A 19,400-nucleotide genomic window follows, 5' to 3' on the forward strand; every position below is an offset into this window, starting at 1 on the left:
AGAAGGGGAATTAGGGTTCCTGTCAGTAGAGGGGAGAGGGGGAACTGGGGCTCTGGTCAATGAGGGTGGGGGGAGAGGAGCAACTGAGACCCCGTCAGTGAGGGGGGTGGGAACTAGGGTTTCGGTCAGTAGGGGGAGGGGAAAACCAAGGCCCTCATCAATGGGAAGGAGAGGGGGAATGAGCCCTGGTCAGCGGTGTGGGGGGAGTGTCTGAGACCCCATCAGTCAGGGGGAGAGGGAGGAACTGAGGTCTGGTTTAAGGGGCTGGAGAAGGGAAACAGATTCAGTCAGTGGGGTTGAGAGAGGGAACGAGGGCCCTGGTCAATAGGGAAAGAAGGAGGTGAATGGAAACCCAGTCATTGGGGGTGGGAGGGGGAAATGGAGCACACTTAATGGTAGAGAGAAAGGGTACTGAGTCTCCAGTCAGTGGGGGTGAGAGAAGGAACAGGATCCCTGGCAAGTGGATGGGGAACACTGCAAACCACCTGCTGAACCAAAAGCCAAATTCTTGCCATCTTTGAATGGTAAATGATGGACAATTGATGTTTTACTGTAACTGGAGACAAGGTGAAGGTCAGTATTCTCTCTCTGGAAAACTTGTCAATGGTCAAAATATTTTTAAAATTCCTTTTCTTTTATAGTTGGCTAACAGGGAAAGAGAACGACAAGCAAGAAACAGATGTACATTACAACTCTTTGACCGGGGAAGGAAATTTCAATTGGCGTTTTATTTTCTCTTTCAACTACCTTCCCGCGGAGAGATTGATGGTTATAAGCAAGAGGCATTCCAACTTCTCGTTACAGAAGACTGAACGCAAAGTTCCACCTGTCCTTGTAATTCAAGTCTGGGACTTTGAGAGGCTTTCGTCTGATGATTTCCTAGGTAGGCCAGAATGTCATTCATAAGGTTTTAGAAAAAAAATATGTTCGAAATCACTTTATGGAAACAGATTAAAATCCACAGGGGGCACAAAAATCAAAGGGATTGGATGCCTCATTTTGAGGAAACTTGCACCTGTTGCACAGAATTCTTTTGCTCAATAAAAGCTAATTTTATTTACCCTATATTTTGGTGTGTAAGTCGAGTCATGAAACCCTAAAAATTTCTCAAAAGGTAGGGGAGGTGGTCAATTTATATGCCAAATATACTTTTGAGACCTTAAATTCACCGATAAAACTGGATTTATGTTACTTCAGCCTATAAGTCGATGCTGGAAGCACCTCCCCATGACCAGTTCCACCATTCCCCAACACCTCCACACTACCAGCTCCACCACTCCCCAACACCTCCCCACCACCAGCTCCACTGTTCCGCAACACCTCCCCACCACCAGCTCCACCGCTTCCCAACACCTCCCCACCACCATCTCCACCACTCCCAGCACCTCCCCACCGCCAGCTCCACTGCTCCCCAACACCACCCCACCACCAGCTCCACCAGTCCCCAACACCTCCCCACTGCCAGCTTGAACATCTCCCCGACACTCCCCACCACCAGCTCCACCACTCCCCAGCACCTCCCCACTGCCAGCTCCACCACTCTGCCACACCTACCCATCACCAGCTCCACTGCTGCCCAACACCTCCCCACCACCAACTCGAACACCTCCCCGACACTCACCACCATAGCTCCACCACCTCCCACCACCAGCTCCACCACTCCCCGACACCTCCCCAACACAGCGTCACTGCTCCCCGACACCTCCCCACTGCCAGCTCCTCCACCCCCTGACACCTCCCCACTCCTGGGTGCTGTCATAACTGCTCCTATCTGGAACCCTGATGTCACCATCACTGCCCCTGCCTGGTAAGCTGAGGTTTATGCTCCCGCCAGGAACACGATGTTGATGTTGGCGCTCCAGCTCCGTGGGCCATCGTGTTGCAAGGTTTCTTTTACTTACTTAATTTACAACTTTGTTACTGCTGATTGGGGTGTTTTAAAAAAAATTGGGTTGTTCCTGTGAGGCCCAGACAGCCCAAAAAAAAAATAAGGATCGACTTATACACTGAAATATACAGTAATATTGTCATATATTTTGGAACCATTTGTATTAGGAGTAGAGCATAATGATGACCCCAGATGCCTCAACAACGTGCTTCCGCTGATGAAAACACATTTCTATTGGGGAAATAATTTGGACTGATGATTATGACATGGAATGGCAGCAACGAGGGGTTTTGAAAACTGACCATCCATGTCGTCAGACTAAATGCAATAACGTTGGCAACTTTTGGGTTGGATCCAAGAAATGGACCTCAAAATCTGACATTATGACCTGATAATTTAAACACTTTAATACTATTTTTTTGTGAATGACCCTATCTAATTGTGAATATTTTTAAAATTACTCTTCCATTTATATTTTTTCTCCTTCTTATCTATTGTGTGTTGTCTATATCGGGGAAAGTGCAGCAAGTAAGACTTTCATTGGATGAGTATTTTGGACTTATAGATATGACAATGAACTCCCATTCATTTTCACTTCCATTTTAGTTGGGAATTTTGATACAGTGTATTCCTGTAGACCAATGGTTCTCAACCTTTTACTTTCCACCTTAAGTAGTCCCTATGCCATAGGTTCTCTGTGATTAGTAAGGGGTTGCTTAAGGTAGTATGTGAGTGGGAAGGGAAGGTTGAGAATCACTGCTCTTGACCCAATTTTGCTTGAAAAAAATTTGTCATTGGTCCATTTCTTTTGGAGTTATGAAGCCATGCACATAATGAGTCAATGAGGGACGATTAAAACAGTGGTTTTCAACATTTTTCTTTCCACTCACATACCACCTTAAGCAATCCCTTACTAATTACAGAGCACCAAAGGCATAGGGAATACTTAAAGTGGTATGTGAGTGGAAGGAAAAAGGTTCAGAAGCACTGCTGAAGGCAGATATACATTATGGAAAGAAATAGCTTTTGTAAATCAAAGACGTGTGGACCAAAGAGTGAATGATATTATGGAATATTGAAACTAAAGTTCAAAGGTGAAAGTTCTGATTTATTGTCTGAGTATTTACATGACAACACATACAAACCTGAGATTCATATTCCTGCAGGCCAGGCAGAATTTCTACTTATCGGATGTGTAAACTATACTCAATAGAAGATACACAAAAGGGAGAAATGAAAATGAAGAAATAAATATAAACAAACTGTGCAATACAGACAAAAATCAGTAATAAATCATATGCAGACTAAGAGTCCTTAAATGAGTCTCTGAATGAGTTTGTTGTTTGGGAGTCTGATGGTGGTGGAGTGGCAACTGTTCCTGAACTTGTGGCACCTATACCTCTTTACTGATGGCAGTAGTGAGAACTGATCTTGTCGAGATTCAAGATTCTTTTATTGATATGTAATATCAATATAATATAAAATATAATATATCAATATAATATCAATATAAAAAAAAAACAACATAAAAAATAATATTACAAGAAATCTCCTTTAGTCGATGTAAGGTCGATAAAAATTCACCATGAGCAGAAATTGCCCGGTGCCCCTACAGTCAGAGAAAGAGAAGCAAAAGAGAGTTACTAAGTATCCATGGATTCGCCTCCACCACTCCCGCACCCTCCACAGCTACACAGACTCCACTCCAAACCATCAGTGACCTAAGCTCCAGATCCAAACCTCTGACACAATCAGGAAGCCCTCGGCACCTCCTCCGATACCTGGCACCCCTTCAGCCAGTCTCCAGCAGTCCGCAGCCTAGTGTGAGTCCCTTAACCGCAGTCACCAGAAGCCTGCAGCCTGTGTGTTCTTCAGCCTCTGAGCCCCTGTCTGGTCACTGTCCCATAAGGTCATCTCCTCTACTTCTCAAATGGGGGGTGGTCCCATTTTTCTGGCACCCTGCACCAGTCCTCTGCTTCCGCAGAATCTGCAACTGCTCATAGCCACTGCTGAACAGAAGCACTGCCATCTTGAGCCCAAACCCCGCAGACACAGGATTTTAAAATAAACCTCCGGTCTCCTTTAACAAGCTATTAACACCTGTATGGAGCCAACAGCAGTAGGACTGGGTGGTTGGACCCTGCGGGAGATGTTAAACTTTGAATTTGATTATGTTCTCTGCAATGATGTCTCCTATAAAGTAGCATCAAGGTCTGTCAGGCATGAAATGGGGCAGCAACGGCACAGTCCATAAAGTCATTTCTAGGTCCAGAAAAGAGTTGTTGGAACATAGGATGACACAAGTAGGCATTCTGCCCGTTTTATCCCTGTGTGGCCGCGGGAAGTAAGAATATTGCTGCATCTGTACATTGTACTTATGAATAAACTTTCACATATCATTCCATTTCATTCATCGTTCCTTATTCTTGCTGAAATACCCTTAATAAATCCCACCCTAACATTTCCTCACAACCTAGTAGTTCCTTTAGCATTTCATGTTCTAATTTCCTTCCACTTCTGTGATGCACAGCTGCAACAGTGAGCAGATACAAAACTCGAGAAAGACTGTACAATAGCCTTTATTCAGTTAAAAGTCTCTGCTACAGTGGTAGCTGTTCTGGTGACTCCCGAGTGACTTGCTCGGGAGGAGCCAGCTCAGGATTATATCCCGAGCAGTTGATTGACAACTGGCTGGGTGGAGTTAGGTCTATTTAGGTCGGCTGATTGACAACCGGCCAGGTGTGGTATGTCTTCCAGTGATCTTCCTGCAGGTACAGAGATCACCCCCTGCAGTAGGCTAGTGGTGTATCACCACAACTTCGCCTTAGAACTATTAACTGGATCATTCGTTTTTTTTGCATCTGGTTACCTGTGATTTTACAGCACAAAACCTTCCCATTTCACCAACCAATTTCTGGACAAATATCTCGACCAACCTCTCTTCATTGTCAAATATCCTCCTACTCCTCCCTTTTCCTTCCAACTCAACCTTATCTTTGTGATCAATAGAATGAGAGCACTCATGTTTCCAGAACAACATGAATGAGAAGGGCCAAAAGGCCTGTTCTAAGCTGCATGGCTCTATGACTTAAGGCTATACCAATGCCTAGAACTTCTTTTATCAGGTCAATTCATCCCTTCGAGTCTGTGCCACCCAAATTACAGCCCATTAACCTACACCTGGTAAGTTTTGAACAGTGGGAGGAAAACAGAGCCTCTGGGGAAAACCTACAAAGACATGGGGAGAACGTACAAACTCCTTACAGACAGCATGGGATTCGAACCCCAGCCCCTATCGCTGGTGCTGTAAAGGCATTGCGCTAACTGCTATGCCAAACATGCTGCCCTCCACAAAACGAAAATTTATTTTTTACAACTTTAAAGAGCACAACAGACTTCTTAAAACATTAGCTGCCACTAACTTATTCCTTCAAAACATTCTAAAGATAAATATTTCCTCAAGAATATCAACAAAATCTACAAAAATCACATATTTCACCCTTTGAACCTACTCAACCATTCAATAAAATAGGATTAATATTTGGTCAAAATTCATATTTAAATCCAATTTCTGATTAACTTAACTTTGAATGTAATCACATTCGGAGGAAGTCACGTGATGGAGTAGTGACCGGTAAGAAAATACCAGCCCTCTCCAGAAAAGTAAAAAAAAGTAAAGAGAAAGCAAAGCCACAAACACAAAAACCATAACAAATTAAAAATAAAAGTGTGGAGAAAATGGCAGCAAAGAAAGAAAAACCAAAAACAGTGGGAAGAAAAGAAGAAGGAAAGACATCGGAAGAGAAAGGTGAAGGCCTTACCTGTACGAGGAGGCCCACCGTGGAGAGAGAAGCCCACTCCCTGAGGTCAGTGGAAACCCCGAACACAGAATTACAAAGATGGCTCACGGAGCCAAACAAAAGTCCACGATGCACAAGACAAAAACAACACAGACAGGAGGGGGGAGCAGTGAGGAGTAAATCTCCACAGCTGAAACAGACAAGTATAACACAACAGCAAGACTCCCAACAGGAAAACATAGAAAATAACGGGAACAAGAAGGAAGAGAATAAAAAAAGGAAATCAGAAAAACAACAGATGACCAACCCAGAGGAAGACGACCAACACCAAGACACCTTTAATCAAAATAATAAAAACAAAAATACCCAACAAAATAAAATAAACAACCCAACAATAAAATCAGAAGAGATAGAGGTGAAGGACACAGATCCTGGAGTGGACTCAGAAGAAGAGGAGGGAGAACATCAAACTCTACACAGAGAAATGGAAGATGAAGGAAAGGGACAGTACATGGATAAAAAAAATTTAAAGAATATATGGAAACATTAAAAGAATGGCTGACACAAGAATTCAGTGAAATAAAGAGAAGAATAAAAGGTACAGAAGAAAAAGTGAATAGATTAGAGATGGTCATGACAGAAATAGGGAAAAGAGTAGACAAGGTGGAAGAATGAGAAACAGCCATAGAAATGGAGGTAGACAACTTAAAAAAGAAATTGGAAGAATCTGATAAAAAAGTTAAAGAAACACAGGAGCTGTTAGCTCAGAAGATAGATATAATGGAAAACTATAATAGGAGAAACAATATAAAGATAGTGGGCCTTAAGGAAGATGAAGAAGGCAAAAATATGAAAGAATTTATAAAAGAATGGATCCCCAAGGTCCTAGGAAGGCCAGAATTACAGGAAGGAATGGAAATAGAAAGGGCACACAGAACATTAGCCCCTAAACCACAGCCACAACAAAAACCAAGATCCATTCTAGTAAAATTCCTGAGATATACGACAAGAGAAAATATATTGGAGAAGGCAATGAAAAAAATAAGAGAAGACAAAAAACCACTGGAATACAAAGGTCAAAAATTTTTTTTCTACCCAGACATAAGTTTTGTGCTCCTGAAGAAGAGGAAGGAGTTTAACGCAGCAAAATCGACCCTATGGAAAAAAGGTTATAAATTTATGTTAAAATATCCAGTGGTGCTTAAAATAGTTATCCCGGGGCAGCAAAGCAAACTGTTCGCGGATCCGGAAAAAGCACGAAAATTTACAGAACACCTACAAAACAGACAGAGAGATGAAGAGATGTAACAAGAATAAAAATGACAACAATCTATATATAAAGAAGAAGAATAAAGTATAAGTAAGAACTAAGAAGGGGAAGAAAGGAAGGAAGGAGGGAATTAAGAGAGTGAGCTTTGTTAAATGTGATTAAAATCTTTTCTGGGGGTCTGGGTGGGGAAGAATAACAGTCACAGAGAAATCAGTTGACGCTTGCGAGCGGGTTCACAATCCAAATGGAGAGGGGAGATGTGGTTGCCCGACAAGGGACAAAGGGCAACTCAGAGAGGGGAGAGACTATTGGGGTTAAAGGAATTTTAGATATGGGAATAGTGGAAATATTTTATGTTTTAGAAATATTGTCTTACAATGTGTTCAAAAAAAGAAAACAGAAATGGATAAGAAGGGAAGGTAGTGATGAGGAAACGGAAAGGAAAGATAAATAAAGTATGAAATGGCCATGTTGAACTATATGACCTTAAATATTAATGGAATACATAACCAAATCAAAAGGAAAAGCTGTTAAATTTACTGAAGAAAGAAAAAATTGATATAGCATTCGTGCAAGAAACACATCTAATTGAAGTGGAACACAAGAAATTAAAAAGAGATTGGATAGGTCATGTAACAGCAGCATCATATAATGCAAAAACCAGAGGAGTAGCTATATTAATCTATAAAAATGTACCAATCAAAATAGAAGAGGAAATAATAGATCCAGCAGGGAGGTATGTAATGATAAAATATCAGATATATTCAGAATTTTGGAAGTTACTCAATGTATATGCACCTAATGAAAAAGATCAAATTTTATGCAAGATATCTTTTTGAAAATCGCAGATACACAAGGGAATATACCAATAGGAGGGGATTTTAACCTTAATTTGGACTCAAACATGGATAAAACTGGAAAAAAGACTAACAGAAAGAACAAAGTAACCAAATTTATAATTAAATCGATGCAGGAAATGCAACTTTTGGATATATGGAGGAAACAACACCCAAAGGAAAAGGAATATTCATATTATTCGGGTAGACATAAAACATACTCAAGGATAGACCTATTCCTGTTATCAGCCCACATTCCAGGAAGAGTTAAGAAAACGGAATATAAAGCTAGATTGTTATCGGATCACTCACCCCTGTTATTGGCAATCGAGCTGGAGGACATCCCACCGAGAATGTATAGATGGAGATTAAACTCCATGCTACTTAAAAGACAGGATTTTAGAGAATTCATTGAGCGACAAATTAAAATGTACTTTGAAATAAATATGGAATCAGTGAAAGATAAGTTTATACTATGGGACGCAATGAAAGCATTCATCAGAGGACAGATAATAAGTTATGTAACTAAGATGAAGAAGGACTACAATCGGGAAACAGAACAGTTGGAAAGGGAAATAACAAATACAGAAAAAGAATTAGCAATAAAGGAAGATACAACTAAGAGAAGAGAATTGACAGACAAAAAAAATAAAATATGAAACACTACAAACATATAAGGTGGAGAAGAACATAATGAAGACAAGACAGAAGTATTATGAGCTAGGAGAAAAAAACGCACAAAATACTAACGTGGCAGCTTAAGACAGAACAAACTAAAAGAACGGTATTGGCATCAAGGAAAAAGGACAAACAAATTACATATAACCCAACGGAGATCAACGAAAACTTCAGAGAATTCTACGAACAACCATATCAAACTGAAAACGAAGGGAAAGAAGACAAAATAGATGAATTTCTAACTAAAATTGAACTACCGAATTGCAAACAGAGGAGCAAAATAAATTAATAAAACCATTTGAAATAGATGAAATACAGGAGATATTAAAAAAAAACTACAGAACAATAAAACACCGGGAGAGGATGGACTCCCAATAGAATTCTATAAAACATTTTAAAACTTATTAATTCCTCCTCTCCTGGAAGTAATGAACCAGATGGAAAAAAACACAAAACATACCAGATTCATGCAAAACAGCAATAATTACAGTAATACCAAAGACGGGGAAAGATCCACTAACACCAGCATCATATAGACCAATATCTCTACTTAACACAGATTATATGATAATAGCTAAACTATTAGCAAACAGATTGGCCGACTGTGTACCAAAAATAGTAAAACTAGATTAAACTGGATTTATTAAAAAAAGACGAACAATGGACAATATCTGTAAATTCATTAACTTAATCCATGCAGTACAAGGAAACAAAACTCCAACAGTGGTGGTTGCTTTAGACGCAGAAAAAGTCTTTGACAGAATAGAATGGAATTATTTATTCAAAGTACTACAAAAATTCAACTACCAGAGAAATATATTAATTGGATTAAAGCATTATATAAGGGACCATTGGCGAAAGTGACAGTAAATGGATATATATCAAACCAATTTAAATTAAGCAGATCAACAAGGCAGGGATGTCCATTATCTCCTTCACTGCTCGCGTTAGCTGTAGAACCACTAGCAGAACTGATAAGAACAGAAAATAAAATAAGAGGGATAAAAATAAAAGAGAAGGAATATAAAATCAGTCTATTTGCAGATGACGTTATAATATACTTAACAGAACCAGAAATATCAATAAAAGAATTACATAAGAAATTGAAGGAATATGGAGAAGCATCGAGGTAAATAAATGCAAATAAAGTGAAGCGATGCCAATGAATAATGCAGATTTCACAAAGTTTAAGAAAGAATCACCATTTAGATGGCAAACACAAGCAATTCGATACCTAGCTATGCAACTAAATAATAATCTCGGCTATCTATATAAACTAAATTATCAGCCATTAATGAAAAAAATTACAAGACAAGTTAGAGCACTGGAAAGACTTACCACTAACACTGATAGGAAGGATAAACTGTATTAAAATGGACATCTTCCCAAGGATACAATACCTATTTCAATCATTACCAATTCGCCTAACAGAGAAATTCTTCAAGGAGCTGAAAAAAAAGGAAATTCTTATGGAAAGGGGGGAAACTGAAGATAGCACTAGATAAATTAACAGAATGGTACAAACAAGGAGGCTTACAACTACCAAACTTTAAGAATTATTATAGAGCAGCACAATTAAGATACCTATCAGATTTTTATCAAACAAGGGAAAAACCAGATTGGACCAGATTAGAGCTAGATAAAATAGGGGAGAAGATACCTGAACATATACTATATAAGTGGGATGAAAAATTGGTGCAACTTAGGAATTCACCAGTATTGCACCATCTGCTCAACATTTGGAAGAAGATTCACGTAGAAAGGAATAAAATAAATTATCAACTACCAAAATTAATATTGACACAAAATCAACTAATCCCTTTCACAATAGATAACCTTTCCTTCAGAGAATGGGAGAGAAAAGGGATCAAAAGAATAGAAATTTGTTTTTCGGGAAATAAATTATTATCTTTTGAACAAATGAAGTACAAATATGATATAACTCACGATACAATGTTTGCATACCACCAACTGAAAACCTACTTGAAGGACAAATTGGGAAGCAGTCTGAGGTTACCAGAAGGAAGCAATTTTCAATATGTGATTACAGACACAATGATAATTAAAAGATTTATAACAAACATGTACATCAAACTGCAAGAAAAAGAGAACGAGGAAACAAACTGTAAACCTAAACAAAAATGGGAACAAAATCAAAACATAAAGATAAAGAATGAAACATGGGAAAAGCTATGCTTCGGAATTATGAGAAATACAATAAACACGAGGTTAGATAGGCTATACATCACAACCCAAAAGTTAAATAAATGGGACCCAACAGTATCAGACAGATGTTTTCGCTGTAAAAAGGAAATGGGAACAACAATATATGCAATTTGCGAATGTGAGAAAGTGAAAAAAATTTGGGAAGATCTAAACCAGATATTAAATAAAATCACAAAAAGCAATATACCAAAAAACCCAGAGATCTTCCTTCTAAGTAATATAAGAAATAAAGAATTTGGACTTGATTTGGTTGGAGCACAAAAAAGATTTATTATGATAGCCCTAGCTGTAGCAAAAAAATGGATTATGTCAACCTGGAAATTAGAAGACAACTTGAGAATACAACAATGGTACATAGAAATAAATAAATTTATTCCATTAGAAAAAATAACATATAATTTAAGAAATAACATCACAATATTCGAACAAATATGGGAACTATACATGAAACACAATAGAGAAATCCTACCATGGACCTCCACCACCTAAAATGACAGAAGACAATGAAATGAACTGACTCAGTATGTAAAAGTAAAAGACAAAAATTTCTTGTTTATTTTTATTAAGTGACAACATTATTTAACGGGTTTAATGTATCATATAGATTGAACTTTGAATAAATGGGAAGGGGGTGTGAGGAAGGGAGGGAAGGGAGAGGGGAAAAGGGGAGAAAATGACTAAATATTCAAGAGAAAAATGTCTGTATTTATTTTGGTCAGTATGTTTCATAGTGTGAAAAATAAAAAAAATAAAAAAAAAGAATATAATCACATTCAGTACCAGAGTGGTCAGAGCCTACAGTGGAGAATACAAAGGTTTGCAACCCTCTTAATATGGAAATTGCCCTCATCTTAAGCCTGAATCATTGTGCCCTGCGATTCCAGATTTCATTGCTTACTTTCCAAGGTTATTGGGAATTGCTTTTATTGTTGGTGGAGATTAAGGTGATGGTGGGTGTCTGTCACATGTAGCTGAATTAAAACTGAAAAGGTGATTGGAGAAAGGATTAACTTCCAAGGCATTTTGCATCAGCCGAGGAGACGTCCAATATAAACAGCATTCATATTTGCCTCATCCATTCTGTTTGTAGGATCTGTGGAGCTTGATTTGAATGAATTTCCTTGTGGTGCAAAATCAGCCAAGAAATGTGGCCTGTACATGATCGAGGAGGGCTCTCAGATTAAACTTGTATCGATATTTCGGCAGAAGCGTTTGCGAGGTTGGTGGCCTTTAGAAAAGTCAGGAGAACTCACTGTAAGTACTCCTCTTTCTACAGGCAATGAATGTAATGAAGCTCTTCCTCATTTGGAAGTAAATGAAGAGGGCTGAGGGATAATTTGGAGTTTGGTAACATCACTCAATTGCACTGGACAACAACTTTTTTCAAAAGGTTTGCTTCCTGAAAAAAAATATTGGGGTATGATTGACAGCTTCAAGCTGATCACAAAGATAATTTCACATAGGAAGTTGGAAAAACATTAAATTAACTTCTATTGAATTTAGCACATTAAATCGCATAATGGTACTGACACATTGCATTAGTTCAAGTGACCTAAAAATGTTTTGCCACTGATTTTCAGCATTTGATGTCTCTCGTGTCAGTGTCCAACAATAGTCGGCCAGCATTGATGGATTCTATTTGCCCCAATACCACTTTTCCAAGGTCGCAATGTCCTGGTGAAACCTTTCATCATGTTCGTCATTGTCTCCACCAAGATCAGCAGGGAAGAAGTCCATGTGTTAAGGCAAAAAATGAATTTTCAATGACATGTGGCACTTAATGGTTTTGTGTGCTTGAAGTGGACTCAAAATATGACAGGAAATCACAAAAATAGATTATATCTCATGAAGGTATATGATGGGAAATTTTCAATGTGATTTTTGAGATCAGCAGCCCAAAATCCATAAAATACACCCAAAAGTGTTCAGGAAGCTAAATCTTCATTGTCTAGTGTTATAGGAACAAGATAACTCCAAACAGCGATAAACAAAGTACAAAGAAGCAAGTATTTACTTTCGGGATGGAGGAAATGGAGGAAGCAAATGCCGAGTAATGCATATTCAGGAATATTAAGTAATATAGCAGAGAATGCTATGACGCAGGAGAACATTTAGCCCACTGTGCTTGTCCCTGCTCTTTTTCAGACCCGTCTAATTAGCTCCTTCATTGCAAATTATTCCTTATCAAGCAATTTCTCTTTGGAAATGACTCTTCAGATCTACCAAACATTTGAGTAGTGCATTTCAGATCATGATAACTCCAGCATTAAAAATATTTTGCTTTGCCTTTTTTTTGAAGTTTTCTTTAACCCTTGTGAGCATTGGCTCTCAGCTGTTTTGACAATGGCCAGCTGTCTGCCAATAGCCTCTGGCAAAACCTCTGAAAATATTAACCATTTCTATTAAATGCCCCTGATCTGGAGAGTTCTCCATCTTTTCCAGGCTGCTAAAATCACAGAGCTTTTGTACCATTATAGCAAATCTCCTCTGTGCCTTTATATGGTTGTGATAGGTTCATAGATTATTGTGTAAAAATTGCTGTAAAATAAAACAATGAACAGCAAGAAACCATGTAAATTAATGTTATTGCATTCACGAAGAAAACTTTCATACGTGGATAGGTTTACAGTGATGTGGGACAAGCGCAGGCAGGTGGGAGTAGTGTTGGGGCATTTTGGTCAGTGTGGGCAAATTGGGCTGAGACTCTATGACTCGAATCTTACTCATGGAATTTTAGGGCTTCTTTAATTGTAGACAAAATACATACTGATATGGAAACACTTTTCAAATGACAATCCACTAATGGATGCGTTAAAAACCTTCCACACTGATCAAAAGAGTCAATCTAAAATTAATATTTTTATTCTCCATCGGGTTTCCTTGCTTGCATTGGACAATTATATTTTTCTCCCCACCAATTAAGGGGAAGGTTGAAGCTGAATTCCACCTGCTTACTGCTGAAGAGGCCGAGAAGAATCCAGTTGGCAGTGGTCGTAATGAACCAGAGCCTTTGGAGAAACCCAAGTAAGTCTGACTTCACTGCAGAACCATGTCAAGAGTTAAATGCCTATTAATCTGACCTGCATTTCAAACTTGCTTATAACTTTCACTCATCTTTAAGAGCCTGGTGGGCACATTAATTCTAAGGTCTTTTGGCTTAAATTAAATTTGTCAAGAATATCAAAAGGATTAAGAATGTTCATAAAGTTGATCATAGAGTAAAAACCCCTTGGTATATGGAATTCAAGCAACCAGAAGCTTCAACCAACCGGTGAAGAAATCAAGGAAAATAAATTAAAAATATTAAAATAAATTAGAAGAAAATAATAGGTAAAAATTATGTTCAGTTTAAAATTGTAAATGTTTTCTGAAGTAATGGATAAACCTTTGAAAATGGGAGCAAGGCAGAGGGCCTTGGTCATGCTTTGCTCATAGCAGCTGTCGCCCAGGATGAAGAGTTAGTTGATGCCGCTCACCGTTGAGGTGACTCTCTTAAAGTGTCTCCTAATTAAGAGTCACCCAGGCCAGTGACATTATCTGTAAACTTTTGGGGGGAGGGGGTGTTAATTATCTATAATGTTATCGTTCGTCTCTGTGAAGGGGGAGGAACCTGCAGGTACAGTGATGGTTAAATGTTTTCAAAGAATGTGACTGAAAATAAAGTAAAATGCTTATTCATGCCAGTGAAGTTTGTTCAGTAAGTTCAGTCTAGTATTTTTGTCTCTTAAACTGCTTATTCTTAATGCAGGTGTATTAGTTAGGCATTGTAAGAGTAAGTCTCATGCAAACGGAAAATATACTTATTCGGCATCTACCAATCCCCATAAGTGTCGGATCCCAAGGGTTTTACTATATATATTTTTAAAGAATATCATGTGCATTTGCTCTCAGGGTGTGTGTAGTTCTAAGCATGCGTAATATCTTGGTCTGATAATAAAGAAAACAGCCCTTGATTCCACAGCATGCAGCAAAGTCTTTTACCAATTAATTACTCTCATCAAAGACTTAACACTAGGTTTTAGATTAAAGTATTTTTGTGCAATATTGCATTCACAATGAATATCACATCAAGGCTGGTAAACTCAAATAAATCATTCAATTCAGTGAAGATAAATGTTGTGATCTTTGCAACATCTTTAATCCAATAGATTTCTTAACAAACAATATATAACAGGATTTTGCCAAGTGCATATAATAGAGCTTACATAAATGTGTCCACTAAACTTACCAGCATTGTACACCATGATTTGTTAACAAAATTATTGCTGCCTGGTTCTGGGTTGTAGTTGAATTAAAACAGGAGGCTGTGGGTTAGAGATACAGGACATTGAAGGCTAGACAGATGCTCCAATTCATCATAGAAGCAACCTTACTGGTGGGTCCGTTTACTGGATGAGACATTTAACAAAGCTTCCTCAATGGGTGTAAAAGGAAAGTTATGTTTGACAAACCTTGTGGAGTTTTTCGAGGAAGTGACAAAAAAGATGGATGAAGGTAGAGTGGTGGATGTGATCTATTTGGATTTTAGTAAGGCTTTTGATAAGGTTCCACATGGAAGGTTAATAAGGAAGGTTCAGTCACTAGGGATTAGTAGAGAGATTGTGATATGGGTTCAGAGGTGGCTGGAAGATAGACAGCAGAGAGTCATGGTGGACAACTGTCTGTCAGATTGGAAGCCTGTGACAAGCAGAATGTCTCAGGGATCGGTACTGGGTCCACTGTTGTTTATCATTTATATTAATGAATTAGAGGAGGGTGTGGTTAACTGGGTAAGCAAATATGCGGATGATATGAAAATAGGGGGAATGGTGGATAGTGAGGGAGGTTTTCTTGGATTACAGAAGGATTTGGTTTGTTTGGAAGAGTGGGCTGAAAGATGGCAGATGGAATTCAATGTAGACAAGTGCGAGGTGCTGCATTTTGGTAAAAATAACCAGAATAGGACATATGCAGTTAAGGGGAGGGAATTGAGGCACGCAGAGGAGCAAAGGGACCTGGGGGTTATGGTACAGAGTTCATTGAAGGTGGATGCCCATGTAGACAGGGTGGTTAAGAAGGCATGTGGTATGTTGACTTTCATAAATCATAGTATAGAGTATAGGAGCTGGGAAGTGATGCTATGGGTGTTTAAGGCATTGGTGAGGCCTGGTTTGGAGTATTGTGTTCAGTTCTGGTCTCCTAATTATAGAAAGGATATAGATAAGGTGGAGAGGGTGCAGAGAAGGTTTACAAGGATGTTGCCTGGCTTACAGCATCTGGATTATAGGGAGAGATTAAGGACTTTATTCATTGAATGGGGACTTGATAGAGGTATTTAAAATTATGAAAGGAGTAGATAGACTAGACATAAACAGACTCTTTCCCCTGAGGACAGGGGAGGTTGGAACAAGAGGACATGAGTTAAGGGTAAGGGGGCAAAACTTTAGGAGAAATATTAGAGGATGCTTTTTCACTCAGCGAATGGTGGCATAATGGAATGATCTTCCAAAAGAGATAGTTGGGGCAGGGTCCCTTCTGTCATTTAAGAGAAGGTTGGATGTGTACATGGAGGTGAGGGGTTTGGAGGGTTATGGGCGAAGATCGAGAGGGTTAAGCTAGTGGAGTTGTTCAAGTGAACCGGTGTGGACTTGAAGGGCCAACATGGCCTGTTTTCCATGCCGTAAATGGTTATATGGCCATATGGACATGATTTCAAAAAGAGTAAAGGAAGTTGTCCCGGCCAATGTTTATCTTTCAACTAGCATCCCTAAAAAAATTATTTTGCCGTTATAGCATCATTCTTTGTGGGAGATTACCACGCATAAGTTAGCTGCCGGATTTCCAAGAGTAAGACATTAGATGGAGCAGGTTTTCTTCTGTGCATCCAAGAAGGTGGCATGTGGACAGTCCGACTCAAGGAGGAAACATGTTTTGGCAAATGATCCTAGTCAGATGGTGGTTAGATGGGTGAGTTAGTAAGTTTGCAGATGACCCAAAGATTGCTGGCATTGTGGACAATGTAGAGGACTATCAAAGAATACAGCAGGATAGAGATCAGGTACTGATCTGGGTGGAGAAATGGCAGATGGAGTTTAGTTGGAGCAATTGTGAAGTGTTGCACTTTAAGAGGCCAAATGTAAGGGGAAAACGTCTAGTTAATAGAATGATCGATTAACTGCTCTGATGTACAGAGGATGCAGGGGGGTGTGGAGGGGGGTGGTGTGGTCCAAGTCCGTATCTCCCTGTAAAGGTTGAAAAGAAGGTGTCTGGCATGCTTGCCTTCATTGGGCAAGGCATTGAGTACAAGAGTAAAGAAGACCTGTTGCAGCTACATAAAACTTTGGATAATGAGCACTTTAGCAATCATGAGCAATTCTGGTCGTCCCATTACAGAAAGATTGCTGGAGGCTTTAAAAAAGGTTCAGAAGAAATTTACCCAGGATACTGCTGGGATTAGAGGGTATGAGTTATCAGGAGATAAACTTAGGTTGCTTTCTCTGGAGTGTTGAAGACTGGGAGAAGACCTAATGGCTATTCATAAAATAATGAATGGCATAGGTAAGGTAGACAAATCTTTCTCTCAGGGTAAAGCTGTCAAATACTAGTGGACAAGGATTTAAGGTGAGAAGTGAGAAGTTTATATGAGATATTCAGGCTAAGTTTATTTACACAAAATGTGGTGGGTGCCTGGAGTCATGGTGGAAGCAGATAGAATTGTTGCATTTAAGAGGCTTTTGATGGACAACACATGACTATGCCGACAATGGAAGGCTATAGATCTGCTGCAGACAGAAGAGAATGAGTTTCATTTGGCATTGTGTTTGGCACAAATATTGTTGGCAGAAGGGCTTGTATTGTTTAATATTCTAAAACAGCGACTACATATTTCTTTAACAATAACATGCCTTGAGGTGTCCTGAAAATGGTGCGAGTGTTTAAGACAGAGATCAAGAGGAACTTCTCCCAGGGAGCAGTGAATCTGTGGGATTCCCTACCCAAGGAAGCAATAGGAGGCTGCCTCAGTGAATGTATTTAAGACCCGGAGAGATTTTTGAAGATCTGGGGATTAAGGGTAGATGTGGGTAAACAGAGCTAAGTCCACAATCAGCAGCGATATTACAATGTACAACGATGCAACTTCCATATCAAGTAAAGGGGAACCCAAAGTTGTGGGCCTCCCCATTCCTGACAAAGGGCCCAGGCCCAGTATGTTGGTTACTCTTTACTCCCTATGGATGTGTGTGACCTGCCGAGTTTCTCCAGTGCATTTGTGTATTATACTCGATGTCAGCATCTTCAGACTTATCATATCAACCATGATCTTATTGAATGGTAGAGCAGGCTTGATGGACTGATTGGCCTACCTCTTGTTCTTATGAGGTCTTTCCACTTTCTTAGGACTGTGTTATGTTCAAATTCTTCAATATTTTGCAGTATCTTAGATTGATAAGACTCTTCAACAATGCACTTGGAATGGATTTAACTGTTTTACTAAATTTATTTTTCCTTTTTTCAGCCGTCCTGATACCTCTTTCACTTGGTTCATGCAACCTTTCAAATGCATCTATTATCTGATCTGGAAGAACTACAAGAAGTACATCATTATTGGGCTCATTCTGCTCATTGTAACTGTGTTCATTGTATTGCTGATCTACACGTTACCCGCTGCAATCAGTAGAAGGATAATAAATGGATGAAATGAGAACACGAAAAATACTCACCCATGTTCTGTCTAAGTCAAACTAAGACTATGTTTTTAGCTTTTGTTTTCATGTGTTATTATGGTCAAAAAGGTGTTTTCATCTAATAAAAAGTACTTTGTAGGCTGCAATGTATTAATTGTTGAATGACATTGCTTCCACAGTTTATTCTATTTTCTTTGCAAGGTTGTTTAAATTACTGTGATACCATTTTCCAAGTTAACTAAATAGTAATAAGGAGCCTAACTTTGCAATACCATGAAATACAACTTCAAATTAGAGAGAGGCTAGCGACATGCTTTATCTCATTTCATGTATATTTGGTCAGTATTACTCCTTTGACAATGGTCAATCAAATTGTCCCACATTTTATTGAAGCACGAAAGTCTGCAGATGCTGTGATTGTAGTAAAAAAACAAAAATGCTGGAGGAACTCAGCCGGTCTCACAGCATCCATAGAAGGTAAAGATATATTACCGACGTTTTGGGTCTGAACCTTTCTTCATGCCCGAAATATGGGTCATATATCTTTACCTCCAATGGACGCTGTGAGACTTGCTGAGTTCCTCCAGCAATTTTGTGTCCCACATTTTATTGATTATTTTTGTTGAACTTCAGAATTAGCAAAATCAAAATTATTCTAAAATTCCAGTGACAACTGTGACAGATTATGTTGTATTTGTATTGTATGTAGATATGTTTTTGGAAGATAAATTGGGGCAGGTTTTTTAGTGTAGGTCACATACAAACATTTTAAAACAGATCTTATTTAAAATACTGGAGCTTTGCTCATCCTAGACATGTCGGCCCCAGAGCCTTTGCAAAAGCTTTGAAGAGTGCCCAAAAGACTTCACTAATGGATTGTTGTTTACAAAAAGGCAACAGGTGAAAGAACTTGTTGGAGCTGCGGACTGTCTGGAGTGGAAATTGCTGTTTTAGGAGAGTCATGTGGTTTTGCAAGCAGAGAGAGACAGACAGAGTTCCGTTCTGCAGTTTTACAATCATCAGCAGCAGACAGGACTG

General features: G+C 39.0%; 1 protein-coding gene across 4 annotated transcripts in view; it reads left to right on the forward strand.

The window, feature by feature from the left end:
- Window positions 1-18,815, forward strand: part of LOC138755131 (fer-1-like protein 6) — a 291,982-nt gene extending 273,167 nt beyond the window's left edge. For 3 of the 4 annotated variants that reach the window (XM_069920494.1, XM_069920492.1, XM_069920491.1), the window contains 4 exons: window positions 642-883; window positions 11,789-11,952; window positions 13,622-13,722; window positions 18,194-18,815. In XM_069920494.1, coding sequence (XP_069776595.1) covers window positions 642-883; window positions 11,789-11,952; window positions 13,622-13,722; window positions 18,194-18,374 — 688 coding nt within the window. In that variant the 3' untranslated portion in view covers window positions 18,375-18,815. Of the gene's footprint in view, window positions 1-641; window positions 884-3,054; window positions 3,306-11,788; window positions 11,953-13,621; window positions 13,723-18,193 lie in introns of those variants that run through there. The other variant, XM_069920493.1, reaches the window with a different exon arrangement.
- The last annotated feature ends 585 nt before the right edge of the window (window positions 18,816-19,400 follow it).

The sequence above is a fragment of the Narcine bancroftii genome, chromosome 2, assembly GCF_036971445.1.
Source record: "Narcine bancroftii isolate sNarBan1 chromosome 2, sNarBan1.hap1, whole genome shotgun sequence".
Lineage (NCBI taxonomy): Eukaryota > Metazoa > Chordata > Chondrichthyes > Torpediniformes > Narcinidae > Narcine > Narcine bancroftii.